The sequence below is a fragment of the Thrips palmi genome, unplaced genomic scaffold (assembly GCF_012932325.1).
Source record: "Thrips palmi isolate BJ-2018 unplaced genomic scaffold, TpBJ-2018v1 HiC_scaffold_7, whole genome shotgun sequence".
Classification (NCBI taxonomy): domain Eukaryota; kingdom Metazoa; phylum Arthropoda; class Insecta; order Thysanoptera; family Thripidae; genus Thrips; species Thrips palmi.
The window spans coordinates 6,155,497-6,175,233 of record NW_023144634.1 but is presented as its reverse complement, the minus strand read 5'-3'; the positions used below and the strand labels follow the sequence as shown (position 1 = coordinate 6,175,233).

The following is a 19,737-nucleotide window of genomic DNA, read 5'->3' as shown; positions in this document are numbered from 1 at the left end:
TATTTTATAAGAATATTTGATGATTGAAAAGAGCAGATTTGTTGAAAGTTGTTTATTCAGGGCTATCAATAAAATTTAAATTTTGTTGTTAAAATCACAATTTTGTTTTTTGTTTTTAAAGAAAGATTTGGTACAAATAAGTTAACTTTTAGGTTAAAAAGGTTTCAAACTAAGTCTTTTTGCAGAAAGTCTTGAGCAGTGATTCCAGCCACACTACAACTCCATAGGCACCAGCATCCACGTTAGAAAGGTGGGACTCATTCACATAACTTGCCCGCCCAACCCTGAACAGGAAACAAAGTCCTTGTTAGAAATTGCAGCAATGACGCAAAGATAAAAATAAAAAAATTTTAGTACGCACTTAGCAAACATTTTGGCAGTGTCGGCACATCCCTGTTTTGCTGCAGAGACAGCTGCTTCAAAGGCTGCCAAACCGTCTGTCCCTTTTGAAACAGCTTTTCGGAACTCTTGACATGCTGGGATCAAGGCATCCAGCTAGTAAAATAAAATAAGATTTTAATGCACTGCCATAATTAATTTACCAGGTGAGAAAATAAAACAACAAAATACTAACCATGGTGCGGTCTCCCTGCCTTGCCTTGCTGTGGCGCATAATACCCTGCAGACCTTCTTCCCATGATGTAGCAAGGTGCTCCAACAGAGAGATAGTGTCCTTAATGCATTTCACCTTGCTCAGTTGAGAGCTAGCGGCAGAAAATAATAAACCATAGACGGCTCCTGACGTGCCACCCATAATCACACTAGCCAAATTTGCTAATTGAAGTAATAATTGAGCAGGGTGCTTCACTTGAAGATTGGGCAGTTCTGTAATCAGTGCTGGAAAAAAAATACTAGAAGTTATTAACAGTATCAGCAAATAAATGTTATTTTCCCATCGAAAGAAAATCTCACCTTTAGCCAGTCTAGCAAGGGTTGATCCACAGTCTCCATCACCACAGCCACTATCCAATTCATTCATTTTATCAGCATGATGAATGAGATCCATGGCTGCAGCCTCCAATGCACTCTTTAAAATCTCTGCTAAAGAGTGCTCAAGTTCAGGACCTAAATTCTACAACACACAAGTTACCTGTCAGACAAAAGCAGTGAAAACTACTCAATAAAATTTGGAAATTGCAAAGTTTTTACCTTTGATTCTTCCTTCTTCACTTGAGATGCTGACTCACAAGACCTGCTTCCCTTGGTGGGCGGAATAGAGCTTGGCCGGCCAGGCCATGCTGGGGCAGACGATGGAGCATCTAAACACCTCAGCCAATCAGCATCAGTGAGTCGGAGAATAGAAACTTGTACTCCGGAAGTCTCTAACGACGTCATCAGTGGAGCAGCATAAAGACGCACTATTTCAACCCCCCAAGAGACTGCAAAGGAAATCCAAAATAGATAATGTTAATAATAATAGAAGTTAAACAGATAATTTAATGTAAAAATTATGGGTCTAACTGATTATTTACCAATCTTTTCATGGATAACTTTGACAGCTACATACTGTTCCAATTGTGATAGACCACCAAGATTATTAACAAGAACTGCAACTTTTTCCCCTTTCTGCAGTTTGAGTGTACGCTGAATTGGATCCAGTATTTGGGAAATTAGTTCTGAAGCTGGCGCCATCTATAGACAAGACAGTTTAATGCATTAATGAGAAGTACACAAGACCACGAAAAGGGGGAAAAACATGTAAAAATGTAAAGTTACCGGCACAGTTTTAAGTCCAGCTTCCCCGTGAACACCAACCCCCAGCTCAACGCTGCCAGGAGCAAGGTTCAGAAGTGGCTGGATTGATCCGGGCAAGATGCAAGACCTTATTGCTAGACCCATGGTAGCCGTACTGTCCACTACTCGCTTGGCAACCTCAGCTACTTTCTTAAGCGGAAGGCCCTCTGACGCAAGTTGTCCTGCTATCTGAACACATAAAAACATTCCTCATTAACAAATAAACGGCACAAAAACTGCAAAGGAAAACAGCTCAGCTTACTTTGTACACGAAGATCAAACCACACATGCCCCTGCTGCCAGTGGAGGAACCTTTCCCGCTTTCAAGCAGGGAGCAATCATCGTCGACAATAACACTTTCCACCTGCATCATTATGAAGATTAGAAAACCAATGGTGAGAAAAAGGGAAGAGCTGAAAAGGACCCTGAAACAAGATAAAACTTACTTGAACGCCATCCCTTCTCGCCCACTCGGAGGCCAGGCCAAAGTTGAGGCAGTCTCCAGTGTAATTTGGGATGACTAAAAGAACGCCGCCTGCACAAAAGAGTCCACTTTCAGCGATGAATGAAACAGTCCAGTCACTCCCGCTGCACTCCACCTTGTACCCACCCTTGTGCCTGGAGGCCACGTCGGCCAGGGCGCGCTGCACGTGCGTGGCGGGCGGGGAGGCGAACACTGAGCCGGACACGGCGGCGGCCAGCATGCCCGTGCCCACGAAGCCGGCGCAGAAGGGCTCGTGGCCCGCGCCGCCCCCCGACACCAGCCCCACCGTGTCGCCGGCCTCGGACCGCAGCGTGACGGCGCGGCTGTCCTCCAGGACGCGCAGGCCGGGGAAGGCGGCCTGCAGCCCCTGCAGCATGTCGTCCACGCAGCGCTCCGGGTCGTCCAGCAGCTTGTGGTGCGCCATGGCGGGTCTGCTACGTCAGGCACGTCACGCACGGAGAGCGATCCTGCAGGAAGACAACAAGTGCGGGGATGAGCTCGGCAAAGAGCCCGGACGGAAGTACCACGACAGTGCAATGTTGAAGGGTTTCAGTTACGTGCTGTGGAGTATTCCGGCAGTTATACCTGTAAATGTTTCTCTAAAATAATTTGTTAAGTTGGAGAGGGTCGGTCATGTGTCTTCGTCTTGTTCTGTCGCTGGAGACTCAGAAGGAGACAACTTCCGGCAGCAGCAATACGAACTGACCACAAAAACGAAATATTTTAGCCGCCAGCACTACATAAGTTGTGACATGGCGGCTTCGAGTTTACGAAAGCGGCACAGGTTCACGTAAATCACGTGGAACCACAGCCCCGGTCGGGCAGAGGCTTGCCTGTCGCACTTTTAGCCTACTTGCAGTGCACCACGACCAGAACCCCCGCCATCGCCACGCCACTTGTGGCCGGGGGTCCTGGCCTGGGCCCTGGAACGTCTGGGACTTCCACCACGCGACGAGAGCGCCACCATGCCTTTCTCTCATGGCGGCACGCGGGAGGCCACGCCACCGCCCGGCTCGCGGGCCTCGCGCGCGCCACGCCTGTCGAAGTGGCTGCCTGCCTGCGCGGCGGTCCGCGGCCAACAGCAGAGGGATTCTGAAGTGTCGCTCCGTCGCTCTCGTGCCCCTGCGGTTCGCTGCATGAGAGCGAGAGAGACAGCGCGGCCATACAACTCCTTCGGAATCAGCCTGCAGAGCTGCAGCCAGTGTACCCACCAGCATCGCTCAGGCCCCAGACCGCGAGCTGGCCTGCACGGCCTAATGACATTTGGCGAACGCACTCACGACCAACGTTTCCCTCCAAAGTACTGTTTCCACTATCGCCCTGTTCCCCTCCGTTATCACAGCCTCCACGGGCGTGGACGCCGTGGACCAGTAAACAAAATCGCCGCTGTCGTTGCGCGCGGCGAGTGGAAGTTTCTCGATCGCGCATCGCCCGCCGACTTTGACGGGTTCAAACGCGACACAATCACACCACCGATTGATGCTGTTGCTCTTGCAGTCAACAAGCAAAGCACGCCTTCGTCACTTTTGAACCGGCCAGCAGACTTATTCCGAACACTGCTCACATCGCTGTGTCCCTCTCGCACAAATGGGGCACGCCGAGGAGACGCGAGAGAGCCAGAGCGACGAAAGCGCGGTCCGGAATCGCCCTGGTCAGGCCTGTCAGGCCCTCGTCGACTCGACACCCACTGCACTGCTCTCGACGCTGTCCCTCTCGCTCCCTTACGGGATGCCCCATGAGTGCGAGAGAGACAGCGCGATGAGAGTTGCAGTGGCATGACGGCCAAGGTCGCGGTGGTCGCAGGCGACGCCCCGAGCTAACTACGAGTGAGCCCCACCCCACGGTGCCTCTGCGGCCTCTGCCTACCAGAGACGAGCGAAGTGCGATGTCCGCGAAGTGCGAGCGGAGCGCGAGGTGAGATTGACCGCCTCCGACTTCCCGACGCGACGGCGAGCAGACTGACTGCCGAAAACGAGAACGCCCAGCCTCTGCACTGCTGTCTCGAGTCTCGGCCTCTCGGGCGTCCGCGCGGAGCGATCTCCCAATCAACAGCCTCCCCTCGGTTTGGATTCGCTCAGAGCACGAAGGGGCGAGACAGACTCGTTACATTCTGAACCTTCCGATTACTGACAGAACGGCCGAGCGGTTCCGAAGAATCATTTTCTCGTTCTCTCTCTCTCTCTTTCGTTCTCATGGGGCATCCCGTAGAGGTGCGAGGGAGACAGCGAAGATACTCCAGAATCGCTCGTACGACAGGCCGCTGTACCCAAACGGAGTTCAGATATACAAGTTCAGAGTTCAAAAACTTGGCGCATGATAAACTTGTTCGTGCTTTCACCCCTTGCGAGGCTCGTCAGCAAGGCCACCGTGGCGTTGCACTCCCCGCAGAACAGGCCGACTTTGTTCAAAGCCAGGGAGGAACACCTAGGTAGGTCTGCAACCACGAGGCAGTTGGGACTTCCCTCTTGTAACTTCCAAACCGTCTCAAGGAATCACGAATCCACTAATCAGCCGATAAGACGTCAAAATGCCCGACATACTAAAATACATGTCACATCCGGGTAACATTTCGACGTCTATCGTCATTTAAAGGGATTGTGGGTTGGACATGTAAAATTGTTCCTTTGAGATGACGGCTTGGATGGAGGGGTCTGCAATTCCCTCCATGATACATGTGTTTATTTCAGTCACAAGAGAAAGGTACTTTCTTGTACGTATGTCACGACCGCCAAGCGCCTGGGCGTAGGCAACAAGACGACTGTGTCCTTGTCCTTGATTACAGTCAATTTGTCATGGCATTTGTTGCAGATCGAGGAATTTAATTCAAGTCGTCATACTGGGTTAGTCTCGTGGTTCTGAGAGGAAAGATTTCAAACCAATTGTGAGGGTTGAGTGGGGGACAAGGAGGACTGGTGGTGTAGCAACATAGCTTCTAACAAGAGAAGACTTGTATCCAGTGTGTTGGGGAGTAAACTAAAGGCCTAGGCCTCTGCAGAAAATGGAAAAAGTAAACCAAGGTGTTCACTCTGATTGGTGTAACATGAATGAGAAAGATGGGAGTGTATCTGCTAAGACAACGACTTATGTGAAAAAATACCTATTTATTCAAGCGTTAATCACATGTGTGCTCTGGTGTAGAACACATACACTAAATACTTTTTTATTTTTTTCTTTGATTTACAGGAAAGTGCTCTATAACCGAGCAGTTTTATGTACAAAACTAAACAACCTAATAGAAAAACTGTGATTAACAGATTGTCTTTTAATCTCTAAACCAAAAAAAAAAACACGACTAGAAACGTGAAACCATTGGTAGATTTCGAATGAGAAAGATGTGGAAGATATGGCACACATCAAGGAACCCTTATGTACTCCTTGACAAGTCCGCCAAAACATAGTGCCCAAATTATGGACACACCTATGCGATAGATTTGATCCAAACTAAAAGCATATAGAAATATGATAATACTTCTTCTAATTATTTGGCAACTCTGCAAGTTTCTTGAAGCTACAAAAATTTAGCCCAAAGTAAGATGCTTTCATTGAAAAAACATTGTTGGAAAAATTGTTTGAGTTGCATTACCCATCAATATGATAGTCACAGCAACAAAGTAGTGAGTCAAGCAGGCAGAAGCTTTCAGTCAACAATTTTTTCTTGCAAGGAAATAAGCATTTTATAATTAAAAGTATGCACCTAAAACACCCATGTTGAAATAAATCTAGATCTTTCAGGAAACAAAGATACTACAGTAATGTTTTTGACAACCCAAATTAATGAGTTTAATTTTCCAACATCAGATAATGACAACTGCAAGCTGCAACTCAAATCAGTTCAAAGTAGGAGTGACTTAAGGCATTTGACTGACCTTAAAATAAAAAAACTTTTCTGTAGCCAAAACATTTGAGTATACGAAGCGCAAGTGAGAGATAACCACTTAACACACACATACTCACACCTGTTTGCGACTGTTAAACCCCTTCTACCAATTTCTTACACACAAACCATCAACGATAGACACTGTGTGAGTGAGTATGCGAGTGTGTTAAATTTCATTCTCAGAATAAAACTATTTATTATTAAAAAAAAAAAAAAAAAAAAACAACAGTCCCTAACCCAAAAAAGTGAAAGCAAGAAAAGTTACAACTCGAATCTAGAAAAGAAAAATTCCCCTCCAAGACAGACAGACCAAAAAAAAAACAAAAAAGACAAGACAAATCCATGATATATGGTTACTTCAGAGTGAAAAAAGTGTTTTCTGCTAGATTATGCTGCACGAAAACAAAACCCCTATCACCCACTCATTAAAATCTAATATGTTTACATGATAAAATCCCAAAAGTTATAAGTTAAATAGTTTAATTCTGAACCGCCTTCGCAGAGAATGACATGGAAATCATAAGCTAACCCCATCCATGGAGTTCAATTGATAAAAGCCTACCCCCCCTCCCCTCCCCCCCAAGTACAATAGTGATATGTATATTCATTCAAGCCAGACAAAGAGATCACAAGACAGGAACTCTGAAGTGACTTACCACTCCTTGGAGGTCATCTGGGAGACATTAGAGACCTATCCTGAAGTACATCTTCTGTTACAGATTACAACAAAAACAGCAAAACAGTTCTTGACAAAGAGGGCGAATGGTCCCAATGGGCTATGTCAAAATCACAGATAGGCTACTGCAAGATATCAGCATGAGGATTGTCTCCGAAGTAATTATAGTTGTGAAAGTAGTGATTCATGAAAAATCATATTAGCCTATGCTGATATTTGACAATAGTGACATGGTTTCTTTGCTAATAACAGTAGCCACCAATGCCAGTTAATTTAATACACCCAAATTTCACCAACATTTCCCTCTTTGGTTCTAAATTTATTTGCTACAACAATTTCTCAGCTGATTTCACCAGCTTCAAACATAGAAAATGAAAAGGCCATAGATGAAGCCAAATCATTATGACCAAAATCAATTGTTTATAACTATTTTGTTTCAACTTAATTTTTATTCAATGCTCTGTAAAGGAAACCACAAAACCCAAGAATTTAAAACTACATCTTAACTGCAAATTCAAATAAGAGTCAACTGAGCAAATTTCTTAAAATTTAAAGAAATTTTACATCAGTTTGTAACTTGAAATAACTCACCACCAATCATAGGTCCTCTGTAAACCTTCACGACCTTGGAAATACGGTTGCAGCAAGGACATCTTTTCCTTTCCTTCCAGATCTTCTGGCTGCATTTGTAACAATATATCTGGTGGGCAACATCGCCATGAAGAAAAATAGAGTCCACTGGACTTTGAAAACAACAGCCACATTTAGGTTCAGCATTATCACTGAAATCACTCCCGGGTTGGCTTAAACCCAAACCACTATCTTGTGCCTCAACTGGACTCTCACCTGTTGTCAGAGAGAAAAGTCAGTGTGATATTCACATACGAAACTCAGTTATAATAAAACTTTTAGAGATGTGACTTACTTTCAGGTGATGATTTGCATTGACTGGGTTTAAACAGAGAAACGCTACCACTCTGCTGAGAACTTAAGCCACCGGACGAACTTTGGGATGACGTTAGCTTCCTACTTTTGGGACGTGGCTGAGGAGGAAGTCCACTCTTGCGTTCCTAATTTCAAAAAAGGCAATTCCAAATAAATACAAATACAACTCAGAATTCAAAAACTAGATTCCTCAGCAGGTGCCAGACACACTCGTCAAGAACAAGATTCAAAATAGACAACATACCCTAAAGCATCTTATACAAAGTCGAAAGCAAGGATTTTTGTTTGTAGTACCACATTGAACACACTTCCAATAATCAGCTCTGCTGATTTCTGGATCTGACGATCTGTCCGAAAAATCTGACAGATCTGCTACCACAGATAAATCAGATCCAAATTCCGAAACCAGTTGGTCAAAGGTACCAACGACACATACATCCTAAAATTTTAAAAGAAAAGTGATAAGTAACATAGAATGTGAGGTAAAGGCAAGGTGTCTGTGCTTTGATACAAGATTAATTTTTTCTAATATGAATAAAAACAACATTTATTTTTAGATAAACGGAAGGAAAAGCTGAGAAGCTTCAAGGAATGGACAGATTACGTCACTAACTGGTATGTTGCACCAACACTAATTTAGCAACAAACCCTTAAGACACAGCACAAACACACATTAAATAGCAAATAGCTTCAGTAATGACCACTTACATCAGGCCCAGAGGATACTTCCGACACCTCTCCTTCTGAAAGACTGGCCAAAGTATATTCAGAGTCCTCTGACTTTGAAGATGTATCGCTCGTGTCACGAGCGCTTGCTGGAGGGGATTCAATGGGACGAGTGTCATTAATGTTCACAAACACATAGAACATCTCAACTCTTTGCAAGGGATCGAGTGGCCAGTGGATGCAACCCATGTAAGGTGTTGTAGTGCACATGAACCACACAGCCCATCTGAATAGCCACAGAGCTGATATGGCATCTGTTTTCGAGCTATCAGATCCTTAAATTGTCAGGAAGGGCAAGACCAGCTCAATATATTTTGAGTAGCCTAGCGATCAATCCTTGCTTGCAGCTACACACATGTTCCATCTTGGAGTACCAAGTACGAGCCTCAGAAATGTCACACATGAAGCATGCATGATATTATTGTGAATCGTATCAAGCTCATCTGGAACGAGAGTTTAACCAGTGCTTGCAGGGCAAGATGATCGCCTCTCTATGTGCGAGTTGCACCATGGGACAAACAAGCGAAGGGGAGTGAATGACAGCATTGAAAAAGGATATCTGCCTTTCAACTAAGATAGGGAGCAAGAAATTCCCACATATTTCTAACCATGTGCACCCTCTCAGACTTCGTTCAATTGCTGCCATTTCCTTCTCAACCCAATTTCTCGCTATGTTCCCCATGTAGTCCCCTCCAATGTCAACGGCAGCTTCAAATTCAGTCAAAATGAAATACAAATTTCCAAGAGGGAAACCCAAATTTTCAAGAATGTAATCAAACCTCAAAAACCAGAAGAGATTTCATGATAATGAAGGTAACATAAGAAACTTGGTGGTAACATTACCAGAGCAAATATTTCCAGCAGCAGATGCTGGTCCAAAATATGCAATACTGGTTTCATGTGCAACTTATACATTGACAGAAAATTAATTTAATATTGATAGGTTGATCTACTTTGGTAGTAATGAGGTTTTAAATTGCATGTCTTCTCACAAATAGTTATAATTAAATAATAGAGAATTATCAACAAACTTGTCCTAGAGCATACAGCTTAAAGACTGAGTTTAAAAGACAAAACACCAGAATAAGTCTCCACCGTGATATAACTTTCCCCAAGCCTTGCCTCCAAATGTTCTAAATTCAACACACAGTCAATCTTCTAATAGACAAATTAAAACTGAAGAGTCATCACAATATTCATCACAGAACTGGGATCAGAGAGGTGCACAGTATTCCACAATAGTTCCAAGGCCTCAACTGATCTAGTGGACAGGCCTGAATAGGTTGGCTTTGTGTACACATATGCTGTTTATGCCCCACAATGGGCACATGGAAGGAACATAATATTGAAGGTTATTAAATGTTATAAAGATTCTCCCTTACCAGATGAGCTTAAACTAAGTTTCACAAGTTCAAAAAGGCAATAGAAAGTTTCTCACCTGTTTCGTTCATTTGAAAGCTTAACTCGCTTTCACTTTCAATATCCGACATCTCACTTTCAGTTGCAAGACGTATATTGGTGGGTTGAGACAGCCTTGCAAACTTCGGTAACCGCCCTCCTGTAGAAGATATGAAGAGGACATCGTCTTTAATAAATCTGAGCTAATATACACCGTGAAACACACAAAAAAAAATAACCTCCGAGGCAAAACTTACCATCGACTTCATCAAAAGACCGCTTCATGCATTCAGCCATTCTGTAAAGGTAAGACACAATTGGTCACAGTATTGTAAACATGTTTCCAGCAGCACTTATAGAAAAGATAAAATACACCCAAAACAAATAAAATAAATAGAAACACTTTTGAAGTAATTGGAAAGAAATAAACAAAACATTACACATTAGGGTTATCTATTCGAGATAGATTCAAGAAATGTAATGCACCTCACAAACACATTGAGGTTCATGATATAAATAGAGTCAGCAAGAAGTATTCGGAAGTCAACAAGTGCGATTCACATTCAACTTTCATCAAAGACGCAAAACTTGAACCTAAACTGCGGATTCTCACACAGAATTTAGAACCTGCTTCCGATTTTCACGCCAGATCTCTCCTATTCCCGCTAAAACTAAATACAATAGGCACGCTTTGAGCCCCCGAGGCGTCCCTCTTCCTCAACAAAAACCTTGGCATCTTTTGCCTGTTTCCACCTACAACATTCACATTACCGTACCTCAGGTGTAACGGCCTCGGAGACTAGGATTCGAATTTGAAACTGAATTGAAAACGAACAAGGCCTGTTCCACAACGCCACCGTTTACTTACACGAATTCCTCGGCGACGCTGCAACTAGAGTGTGGCGGGCAGCAAAGGAAGAGAAGATAGCGGGTTTCGGCAGGCTCGGTCTCGTGGAGTCTCGAGCAGGTTCGAACTTGTCAGTCGGCCTACGCTACGCCACACACACCAACACACACACACGGACGCACACACTCGCAGGGGCACAAACACAGGCTCACCCACATAATTCTCGTGCCAACCTACGCAACGAAACTGCGGAAGAGCAGCGTCGTTTAACTGCGATGGAACTTTCAAAAGAGACTTTAAACAGCAAAATAATGATAAAATAAACAGTTTGAAGTTGATTTGGAAAGGATTTGACGTTTAAATGTTCAATAGTAGAAAAATATATTTGATTTGGTTTTTGTGCTGTTGGCAAAAACCACGTGGAGGACACAACTCAGATAACGTCGAAAGAGGAAAACTTTTGCTGCCACTCTCGCTGCTATCAATGCGGAAGATATGCAAGCTACAGCCCATCGACGTTATCTCAAATGCAGTGGAAATAACCAGAAGAGTTCTTCGCACGGCCCGTTTCATTATTTGCAGAATTGGCGGCAGTTTGTAATTTTGTTCAAAAACAAGGTCTGCTAGTTTCTAATTTAAGGCGCTAACTTTCCGATTTTACCCCCATAATGTCTTTGACACAGAGTTTATAGGATGCTTAACGGCTATTTCCGTAATGTTCATGAGCTTCTTTCACTTGTACTGATCTATTGTTCTGAGAACTTTAGGTTATTTTTGATCTTCCATTTCTGGAAATTACTGGAACACACAAATGTATAGAAAACCACACATTTTTAAATGTTTCTGCCCACTGATATCCAACTTGTTACTGAACAATCCCTCTCCCTTTTTCTAATTTTCAGGAGCAATGTCACAAACACAATCACCACCTCCTCCAGAACCGAAATTTGTGCTTCGAGATGGAATGGGCCCAGTTTCCTGCATTGCCTTTGGACTAGACGAGACTCTGTATGCAGGGACTCAAGATGGGTGGATACATGTTTGGGACCTGACAGTAATATTCTGCTCACCTTATTCTGATGTTCTGACATTGCTAATTACATTGACTTATATTACTTAATTTTATGTTCGCAGATTAATCGGAGAAAGAGTTCATTTCAAGTAGGAAAATCGGTCTGCCTAGCTATAGGAGATTTCTTCACCAAACTTGTTGTACAAGTTAAAGGAGAGGGTATTAGTGTTTGGAATTCTTCCCCAAAGTTTGCACTTGAGCATAAATTTGATTATCAATATATGGGTTTCTGTAAATTTGAGTGTGATAAAACTTTAAACTATGTATTTGTCCCGGATGATGATGGTGAAATTAAAATCATTAACTTACGTAACTTTAAATTAGAGAACAAATTTATTTGCCCAGCAGTGAAGCTTGGGGAAGTAATGGTCATGAAGTATAGTCATTATTGCCATCAGGATGTATTATTAGTGGGCTATGAAAGTGGAGATATTTATGTTTGGAATGTAACACAATGTTCACATGTAGGTCATTTCAAAATAGCTAATGCACCCATGGCCATTGATTTTGACCCAGACAGTGGAAAGGGTGTTTGTGGAACTGAGTCAGAGTCAGTTTTTCTTTTCAAAATTGATAAAAATTTTGCCTTTACTGTGGAAAGTTCAATAATGCTTAAAAATCCTGGAGTAAGTGCTGTTACAATAAGACCAGACAGAAAAGTAGTTGTACTTGGCTGTTGGGATGGCAACATACGAATCTATTCGTGGAAATCTTCTAAAATATTAGGTGTACTCACGGAACATTTAGAAACAATTAATGCCCTATGCTTTTCATCCAAACCAATATCAATGTGGAACTCAATTATTCTCGCAGCTGGGAGCAAGGATAAAAGCATATCTCTGTGGACTTTCTATTAAAAGTCGTTTTTGGACCAAAAAATAATTGTGTTGAAACTTTTTGGAAGCAGTTGTTGTTCCTAGTACTTAAAATTTTATTTTCTTCCTTATTATAAAGAATTGTATATGGCAAGGTATTTGACAGTTGGGTATATTATTTTACTTAGCACTTGAACTATCATTCAAATAATTAAAGTATCATTTTTAAAACCTACCTAAAACTGTACACTTGTATTGAATCATAAAGAGCTAACAAGAAAGTGAAAAAGTTTTTCTTAATTTAAATCCATATAAAACACAGCCTTTATGTCATGAACACCTTGATGAGTTTAAACTGCCTCCACTCCACTGTCAAGGAAGTCCTTTATCAAGAGACACACCTTGGGAGGAAATACTCTAGAATAAAAAAAAAAAAAGATTAACTCAGATTATTTTTTTGTGAATTTTCCTTTGCAAAATTATTACAACAGATCCCCTAGCACATACCTGCAGATATTGTTGATGTTTAGTAGAGACTTGGGAATGGAAACTTCGTGATAGTTACGCCTCATTGCAGTGATGATCTCATCAGCAGCCTCACTTGGTCCCAGCATGCTCAATATAGATGGGAACTTAATTCTTGGCTTTTCGCACAGCCCTGTATCCACCATATATGGACAAATTGTTGTGAATTTAACATTGTTGATTCGAGCATCTTCTCGCAGCTCTTCTGAAATGGCTTCCATCAAACCTGAAAGCAGGCAGAATGCCAGATTTTTGGTAGAGTGTGGCACAGTAATACTGATTTTAAAAATACATCCATGTTGGTGGGGCCTTACCTCGCACAGCGTATTTGGAGGCACAATATGGGACCAGATTGGAGAGACCCATTGTGCCTGCCATGGACGACATAGCCACCACATGGCCATGGTTTTTCTGGATCATGCTCGGAAGGAAGGCCTCCAGCATCTGCGGGAGGGAAGAGACAACGGTTAAAAAGAGGACAGGGAACCGAAACTGGCACCACCACCGGCCTGCCGCGTACCCAGAAGTGGGCCATCACGTTGATGTCGAAGATCTTCTTGATCTCCTGAGGGCTGTGCTTGAGCAGGGGGTGGGTGGGCATGATGCCGGCGTTGTTGACCAGCACCGTCACCTCGCCGACCTCCGCGCGCACCTTGGCGGCCAAGGCCAGCACCTCGTCCCGGTTGGAAACATCACACCTGGCGTGACAATGCCAGAGGAATTAGACTCGGCTCGAGAAGTTCAAGCTGCTTACGCCGCCCGCAGCTAGGCAACCCAACGTACGCCCCGCTCCAGAGCGCTCCAGAGGCTGTCCAGACGTGACTGGCCTGTTGACGTACTTGTAGGTGGGCGCCTTCTTGCCCGTGAGGTCCGCCACCATGCGCGCCGTCTCCGCGTTGCCCTTCTCGTTGATGTCGATGCACACCGGGTTGGCGCCCAGCGCGGCGAACTTGATGGCCAGCTCGCGGCCCATGCCGTGGCCCGTGCCCGTGATCTGGTCAAACAGGAGGAAAAGAGGCCGTCAACGTCCAGTCGTCCCCAAAACCACTTCCGGGCACGAAACCATCCTCGCGCGTCCTTCAAAACATGTGGAACATCAAAAGAAACCCGCGGAAGGAGAGGGGGAAATGCCGAATTTCTGGTACACGGGTCTTTTTTGTTGTTGCCGTTGTTGTTTGTTTGTTCTTTTATTGGGTGGATTGGCTGGGCACGTGGTTGGAAATTTTGTTGCAGACATGGGCGCGGCGGGCTTTAAAGTTTAAAGTCCGTTCCTAGTTCGACCGTGACCACACCACACCGCCGTGACTCTGAGTGTCGGTAATAAACGACACGTCTCGAGGGACCGCGCGTCAACCCGACAAAAAGAGAGGACGACGTCGTGGCCGGCACGCCGTCGCGCCGCCTGCCGGTCGAGCGAATGCGAATTATCGTTTCCGTCACTCTGTCTCTCTCGCACCCCAACGGATCAGCCTACGAGAGCGACAGAGACAGAGCGATGAAACGATCCTTAGGAAGCGTTCGGTTGACAGCCATCATTAGCGCACCGGTGCATTTTAACTGCGCGCCGGCACTCAGACTACTGACAGCGCTTCGTCGCTCTGTCTCTCTCGCACCCCTACGGCACGCCCCATGAGTGCGACAGAGACAGAGACGGGTGGTGCTGGTCTTCCCCCGTCGCAAAGCACGCGCGCGGCGCTACGCGGCGCTCCTCACCAGGACGGTCTCGCCGGCCACGGACTTCTCCTTGGGCGGCACGACGATCTCGAAGGTGGCCTGCAGGATGCTGAGGGTGCAGCGCACCATAAGCAGCAGGATGTCCAGGAGCAGCACCAGCGTGGAGTACAGCTTGAGCAGCATGGTGGTGCCGCTTTCCGGCGACCCGCGCCTCGGCCTGCCAACCAAACAACCAAACAATCATTCTCTTTGCACTTTTCGTCCGTTTATTCCGCGATGAGACACCGGGCACCTCCGACAAAGTCGTTACGGGACGGCAACTTGTTTCGCTTTAGACACTGTACAAACGTGTTGCGGCCTGGCCGTGGTGCCGGCGGCGTTGGCGGACCGGGAAGCTCCTCCACTGTGCCCCAATGAGGCTCGGAGGGGGGGGGGGGGGGAGGGAAGCCCACCAAGAGTGCGTGCGACGCCTCGCCCCCCCGGGCCACGCTTACTGGACGCGGAGTCGAATCGCGACCTTCCCACCCTTCTCCTGTGGGATTACTGTTGTTCGATCTTCGACTGAAAGCACCCCAGGCGGGACACACCGGCCAGACGAAGCAGAGCAGGGCGGAGCAGGCCCGCCACCACAACGCCAACAACACCTTTGCTCTGCGCTGCTCTGCGCGCGGTTCCAGAAACAGCCGGCTCATCTCACGCGAGCCGCCGCGCCGCCGTGCCGCCGCCACTGGAAACAAACAAGAGTCCCCAAGGCTGCCAAGGCCGGCCGCGGGCCGCGGACGGTCCCTGCCAACAACGTAATGGTCCTAATAAGCAGACCAAGCCGATGGGGCGGGGCGGGGTGTGCCTGCCACAGAGCACTGAGGCCGCGGCGTGTCGGCGTGTCACGGACGCCGTGTCTCGCCAGTCTTGCCCCACAGCATGCACCTGCTCCACTCCACGCGCAGCCAAGAAAAAATCGAAACGGGAGCAGTATGCAGTTCCAACCAAGGGCATTTCGAACTCGAAGGGGGCTTCCCTCGCGGGAGGGGCATTCGATTACTACGGGGGTTTTTGAACCCTTAGGAACACTGGTGTCCTGCTTTTCCTACTTATCGGCGGGCTAGGACATCCAGGACATCCCGCATGCAAGTGCAAGGGCTCGTCCAAGTATTTTTGTCCAGGGTCTACCACTGGAACATTTGCTCGGACGTTTGCAAGGCAAAAGAGAGACACGGCGCCGGCGCCCGCCTTCTTTCTTCATCTCTTCGATCTCTTAAGCGACCAGTGGTGTGGTGTGGTGGTGTGTCACACTACCCGACTGATGGCGATGGCATCACTGCCCGAGGCAGCAGAGAGAGAGAGAGAGAGAGAGAGAGCGTAATCTGCAGAGAGCGCGCGCGCGATTATCTATCCTGTAGTCTGATTCCGGACAGTTTCATCACTCTGTTTCTATCGCACCCATCCGGGACGCTCCACGAGTGCGAGAGAGACAGAACCACGAACCGCTGTGCGGCCAGCGGCCCCGCGACTGGGGGCCGCTCGCAGCAAAACACCGAACACACGCACGCTTGCACGCATGCACGCATTCACCGCGTGCACCGCGGCCTACCGCGCCACTGTACGGGGGTGGCTCGTTCACGGGGTAAGGGTTCACGGCGGTGACAAACGGATAGGGCGTTCACAGTCGCATTGGCGAGGACTGCTTCCCTGCGCCCCAGGCCAGGTAGAGGCAGCCGCGCAAACCCAACTGGTTCCAACCGGAAAACACCTGCGAGGGAAGATAACACTTGACGTTCACGGGGGCTCTGTTCGGGCTTCTGGCGCGGTTCGCCATGCTCGTCCCCGAAAGCACCCGTCGGCGCCAACCGTCGCCAGGACGACCACGAGGCCCTGGTCTCGAAGCCCAGACACGCACCCTGTGGCGGGGACGTTGTTGCTGGCCATGGCGGTGCGCTGGGCGGGCACAAACTGGATCACTGCGCGGTCGCGACTGGAGCACGGCAGCACGACACGGGCTTGGCGGGGCGGGCGCTCCGCTGGGGCTCAGCTGCCAGTTCGGCTCGACCGGCAGGCAAGCACTGGCGGGGCTCGGGGCTCAGCCGCTGGCAGGGCAGGGCTTGGTGCAGGGTCCCTGTGGCCGGACCGGCCGGCGGTGGGGCATCGGGGGACGCCGCCACGGCCACCAGGGCGTGGGCAACGGCCCCGCCACGGACCGCCGGCCGGCGAGTCTTCGCGATATGAGAAATGCAGCACTCTCAAAGTGTTTACACTACACCGTGCGGAAGTAGGAACTGCAAAAACAGACGCCAGAAATGGGAATCCTGAGACGGTAGGACTCGTATGAGAAATGTACGGGGCGGATGAAGGTCCTGTCAGTGGCTTCCGCGCAGGCCCTTAAGAACAGTCCTAGATCCGAATGCCTTATCTGCCGAGGACAAGGACCTTCGGAACGTCTTATCGGCTCCGCCACGGGATCTGAGGACAGGATTGTCATTCTAAGAGAACTGATTCAAAAGTTTAAAAATAGGTACGCGAGAAAAGTTGATCTACGCTGTAAACACGCGACTTGGACTTGTAGTGCGGTGCAGCCATTCATAGTGTGGGGCTGCGATAGTGCTGCACCCCGGTGACCCGGCCCGTCTGGGCAGCTTTTGGGGCAGCCAGTGTCGTCGCGCTGTCCCTCTCGCGCCCCTGCGCCGCGCCCCACGCGGACGAGAGAGACAGAGCGACGGGAGCGCTGTTCGGATCGGGGCTGCTGCCCTCCAGACAGCATGCCGGGCAGGGCTTATCGAAGCCTTTATCGCCGGCATGCCGAAGGGAAAAGGGAAGCACGTGCTGTGGCCACACGAGTGGGCCAAACGATGCACCAGGCTGCCAGCCAGACCCAAAACTCAAAGCCCTTCCGGCCCTGCCGCTGTTATTTTCGCACTGACTCGATTCCCAATCCGTCCCCTACTTGAATTGGGGCGACACGTTCCCAGTGCGTCACCTTGGTCTTTCAGCTGAACGCCAATTTAGTCGCTCTCTCTCGCACGCAGAGGCGCTGGCGCTCCGTATGGGTGCGAGAGAGACAGAGTGACGAAACGCTGAGCGGAGTCGGAGTGCAAGGCGATTGATTAGTGTTCGGGAGCCTAAATGAGATGCCGCCTCGGCGCCGGTCTCCGACGTGTCAGCGACTGCAACAGCCGGTCAATGTAACCAGCCCCCTACAGTGCACCGGCAAATTACCCGAGGCGCGGTGCAAATCGGTGCAAAGCGGTGCCCGGTGCACTCCGAGCCGTTTCTGCTGCACTTTCACTTTCTTTGGCTTGACCGCTTGCACCTGTCCACTAGACGCACACAGTGCACTCAGCACCACCTGCCTCCACCAAGGCCTCCACGCCAATGGACTTAACTAGGCCGAACGTGGGGCGCGCGGCGCGGATAGACGCGTGCGTTGTTGTCCATGATGGCCGATGGGCCCTGGCCTGGCCCCCCTGCCGAACACTGCAGGACGGGGCTGGGGCTTCCCCCGCCGCCGCTTCCTCTGTCTCCGACAAGAATCCTCCTGGCGGCCACCGCTCGAACCTGGCCGCCGTACCTCTCGCTGGCGGCCACCATCGCCCGGTAGCTTAGTGGGCTGCCTCGCCGTCATCCCAGTTGTCATCAGATGTAGGTATTAACTTACCATACATTTGAACAGGCGGTGATGAGTGAGGGAACATGAACATTGTTGTGATTATGTCCTCCCACTGGCGAGCTCAACAACCTCGCCGGTGGCAGCCTGAGCCTACCGATGACCAATCTAATTCGAATAAACCAACTCCTCTCTGCACTCAGCGTCCAGTACAGACCTCGTCTAGAGTCTTACAGTGGACCTTGCTACGCCCCTGCCGTGCCGGTGCAGTGCTAGCCGTTGGCTGCCATGCTGCGCCGGGGCCGACAGGACCGCGCCGCACCGTACGGTGACTTAACGTTACAAAATCAAGTTTCTCTCGCGTGACGCAACCCGAAGATGCTGTGCCGGAACCGGGGCAGGGGCAGGCGGGCGTCGCGGCCGGCACGGCGGAAGGACGGGGGAAGGCCGCCGCCGGCCCGCTCGGCCCCCTTCGGCTCGCGGCTTCGGCTCGCGTTCGGGTGTGGGATGCACGGATGCACCGGCTTCGGCTCGCGTTCGGTCCTTCGGTCCTTCAGTCTTCGGCTCACCTCGGCTCGAAAGTTGAACGCTGCGAAATGCGCGCCGGCGCGGTGGTCGGTGTTCCGCGGTGTTCCGCTGGCGGGGTCTGCCGCGGCACTGAACGGCTTCGCGAGGCGCGGCGGTGCCGGGGCATGCCAGGGCGGTGCGGCGCGCAGCCGCGGCGAGGGCGTACACCGGGGCGGCGGGCAGCGAGCTTCCTTCCTTCCGGCATCAGGCTGCCCGCCCCGCCCCGCCCCGCCCCGCCCCGCCCCGCCCCGCCCCGCCCCGCCGCAGCGAGTGCGAGGGAGACATGACGACGAAAGCCACGATCGGAATGAGTCTCCGGGACTCGGACGGTTGAAAAACGCGCCACGCATTGTGACAAGCGAAAATCCAGGGGGAAGTCCAAGTCCAACTACTGCACGCTGACGGTGCCGTTTAGCCGGCTTTTTTTCGCGGGTCATTTGTCATTTCTCGAAGTGCGGCCGTGCCATTAGGAACCAGTGTGACTGTGCGGCCGGTGCGGCCACTGCTGATTTTCTTCCCAAACCGCAAACCGTTTCGGGACGCGCTTATCGGCCCGCGCGTCTCTGGAGATTATGTCTTCTTGTCCGTCGGTTCGTGAAACGCTCAAAATGCGGACGACATAAACGTTTGCTGACCTCGTGACCCCGTGACCCCGTGGGGTCAGGCGAGGACGCGGGCGCGAGTCCCCAGAGACACGAGGCTGAGCGGAAATTAGTCAAAACGTACACACAACAAAACTAAATAGATGCAACAGTGTCACGCGTGTTTCTCACGCCCTCTCAGCCCAAAATAATTGAAT

At 48.9% G+C, this 19,737-nt stretch overlaps 4 protein-coding genes and 1 long non-coding RNA gene across 10 annotated transcripts; 2 read left to right on the top strand and 3 right to left on the bottom strand.

The window, feature by feature from the left end:
• Positions 1 to 37: 37 nt before the first annotated feature.
• LOC117652890 (PTS-dependent dihydroxyacetone kinase 1, dihydroxyacetone-binding subunit DhaK-like) lies at positions 38 to 7,503 on the bottom strand. 4 transcript variants are annotated; one of them, XM_034398089.1, is made up of 12 exons: positions 4,085 to 4,197; positions 2,804 to 2,919; positions 2,345 to 2,685; positions 2,181 to 2,269; positions 1,997 to 2,098; positions 1,717 to 1,923; positions 1,473 to 1,632; positions 1,150 to 1,379; positions 913 to 1,072; positions 575 to 837; positions 362 to 495; positions 38 to 284 (listed from the first exon to the last, which is right to left on the bottom strand). In XM_034398089.1, exons 3-12 carry the CDS (start codon positions 2,640 to 2,642, stop codon positions 170 to 172), a joined length of 1,758 nt encoding a protein of 585 aa, XP_034253980.1. In that variant the 5' UTR covers positions 2,643 to 2,685; positions 2,804 to 2,919; positions 4,085 to 4,197; the 3' UTR covers positions 38 to 169. The 4 variants fall into 4 exon arrangements, with proteins under 4 accessions (XP_034253980.1, XP_034253978.1, XP_034253977.1 ...); XM_034398087.1 differs by lacking the exons at positions 2,804 to 2,919; positions 4,085 to 4,197 and adding an exon at positions 7,366 to 7,503; XM_034398086.1 differs by lacking the exon at positions 2,804 to 2,919 and having other exon boundaries at positions 4,085 to 4,218.
• On the top strand, positions 4,511 to 5,592 carry LOC117652895. Its single transcript, XR_004588189.1, has 2 exons — positions 4,511 to 4,646; positions 5,027 to 5,592. It is a non-coding gene; the product is annotated as an uncharacterized LOC117652895 (long non-coding RNA).
• On the bottom strand, positions 5,305 to 10,364 carry LOC117652893 (E3 ubiquitin-protein ligase Mdm2-like). The gene is made up of 8 exons (XM_034398094.1): positions 10,327 to 10,364; positions 10,098 to 10,138; positions 9,881 to 10,000; positions 8,425 to 8,531; positions 7,961 to 8,155; positions 7,697 to 7,841; positions 7,363 to 7,617; positions 5,305 to 7,231 (listed from the first exon to the last, which is right to left on the bottom strand). Exons 1-8 carry the CDS (start codon positions 10,347 to 10,349, stop codon positions 7,224 to 7,226), a joined length of 894 nt encoding a protein of 297 aa, XP_034253985.1. The 5' UTR covers positions 10,350 to 10,364; the 3' UTR covers positions 5,305 to 7,223.
• Positions 10,365 to 11,123: 759 nt separating this feature from the next.
• Positions 11,124 to 12,650, top strand: LOC117652892 (guanine nucleotide-binding protein subunit beta-like protein 1). 2 transcript variants are annotated; one of them, XM_034398092.1, is made up of 3 exons: positions 11,124 to 11,305; positions 11,590 to 11,741; positions 11,822 to 12,650. In XM_034398092.1, exons 2-3 carry the CDS (start codon positions 11,595 to 11,597, stop codon positions 12,614 to 12,616), a joined length of 942 nt encoding a protein of 313 aa, XP_034253983.1. In that variant the 5' UTR covers positions 11,124 to 11,305; positions 11,590 to 11,594; the 3' UTR covers positions 12,617 to 12,650. The 2 variants fall into 2 exon arrangements, with proteins under 2 accessions (XP_034253983.1, XP_034253984.1); XM_034398093.1 differs by lacking the exon at positions 11,124 to 11,305 and adding an exon at positions 11,320 to 11,500.
• A 19-nt stretch (positions 12,651 to 12,669) lies between these two features.
• Positions 12,670 to 19,037, bottom strand: LOC117652891 (short-chain dehydrogenase/reductase family 16C member 6). Of its 2 annotated transcripts, none has more exons than XM_034398091.1 (7): positions 18,941 to 19,037; positions 14,813 to 14,990; positions 13,939 to 14,093; positions 13,620 to 13,797; positions 13,414 to 13,543; positions 13,082 to 13,325; positions 12,670 to 12,991 (listed from the first exon to the last, which is right to left on the bottom strand). In XM_034398091.1, exons 2-7 carry the CDS (start codon positions 14,954 to 14,956, stop codon positions 12,925 to 12,927), a joined length of 918 nt encoding a protein of 305 aa, XP_034253982.1. In that variant the 5' UTR covers positions 14,957 to 14,990; positions 18,941 to 19,037; the 3' UTR covers positions 12,670 to 12,924. The 2 variants fall into 2 exon arrangements, with proteins under 2 accessions (XP_034253982.1, XP_034253981.1); XM_034398090.1 differs by lacking the exon at positions 18,941 to 19,037 and adding an exon at positions 16,671 to 16,820.
• Positions 19,038 to 19,737: the final 700 nt, after the last annotated feature.

Excerpts from the sequence above, each read along its gene's own strand:
- LOC117652891 (XM_034398090.1), bottom strand. The coding sequence starts at position 16,699 with ATGGCCAGCAACAACGTCCCCGCCACAGG. Across the intron at positions 13,544-13,619 it reads ACGTGATGGCCCACTTCTGG|ATGCTGGAGGCCTTCCTTCC; the intron begins GTACGCGGCAGG and ends TCCCTCCCGCAG. Across the intron at positions 12,992-13,081 it reads AACATCAACAATATCTGCAG|AGTATTTCCTCCCAAGGTGT; the intron begins GTATGTGCTAGG and ends TTTTTATTCTAG.
- LOC117652892 (XM_034398092.1), top strand. The coding sequence starts at position 11,595 with ATGTCACAAACACAATCACCACCTCCTCCAGAACCGAAATTTGTGCTT. Across the intron at positions 11,742-11,821 it reads TACATGTTTGGGACCTGACA|ATTAATCGGAGAAAGAGTTC; the intron begins GTAATATTCTGC and ends TTATGTTCGCAG.
- LOC117652893 (XM_034398094.1), bottom strand. The coding sequence starts at position 10,349 with ATGAACCTCAATGTGTTTGTGAG. Across the intron at positions 10,139-10,326 it reads AACCTCAATGTGTTTGTGAG|AATGGCTGAATGCATGAAGC; the intron begins GTGCATTACATT and ends TTACCTTTACAG. Across the intron at positions 7,618-7,696 it reads ATGCAAATCATCACCTGAAA|GTGAGAGTCCAGTTGAGGCA; the intron begins GTAAGTCACATC and ends CTCTGACAACAG.
- LOC117652890 (XM_034398087.1), bottom strand. The coding sequence starts at position 2,642 with ATGGCGCACCACAAGCTGCTGGACGACCCGGAGCGCTGCGTGGACGAC. Across the intron at positions 1,380-1,472 it reads AGTTATCCATGAAAAGATTG|TCTCTTGGGGGGTTGAAATA; the intron begins GTAAATAATCAG and ends TTTCCTTTGCAG. Across the intron at positions 838-912 it reads CCTTGCTAGACTGGCTAAAG|CACTGATTACAGAACTGCCC; the intron begins GTGAGATTTTCT and ends TTTTTTTTCCAG.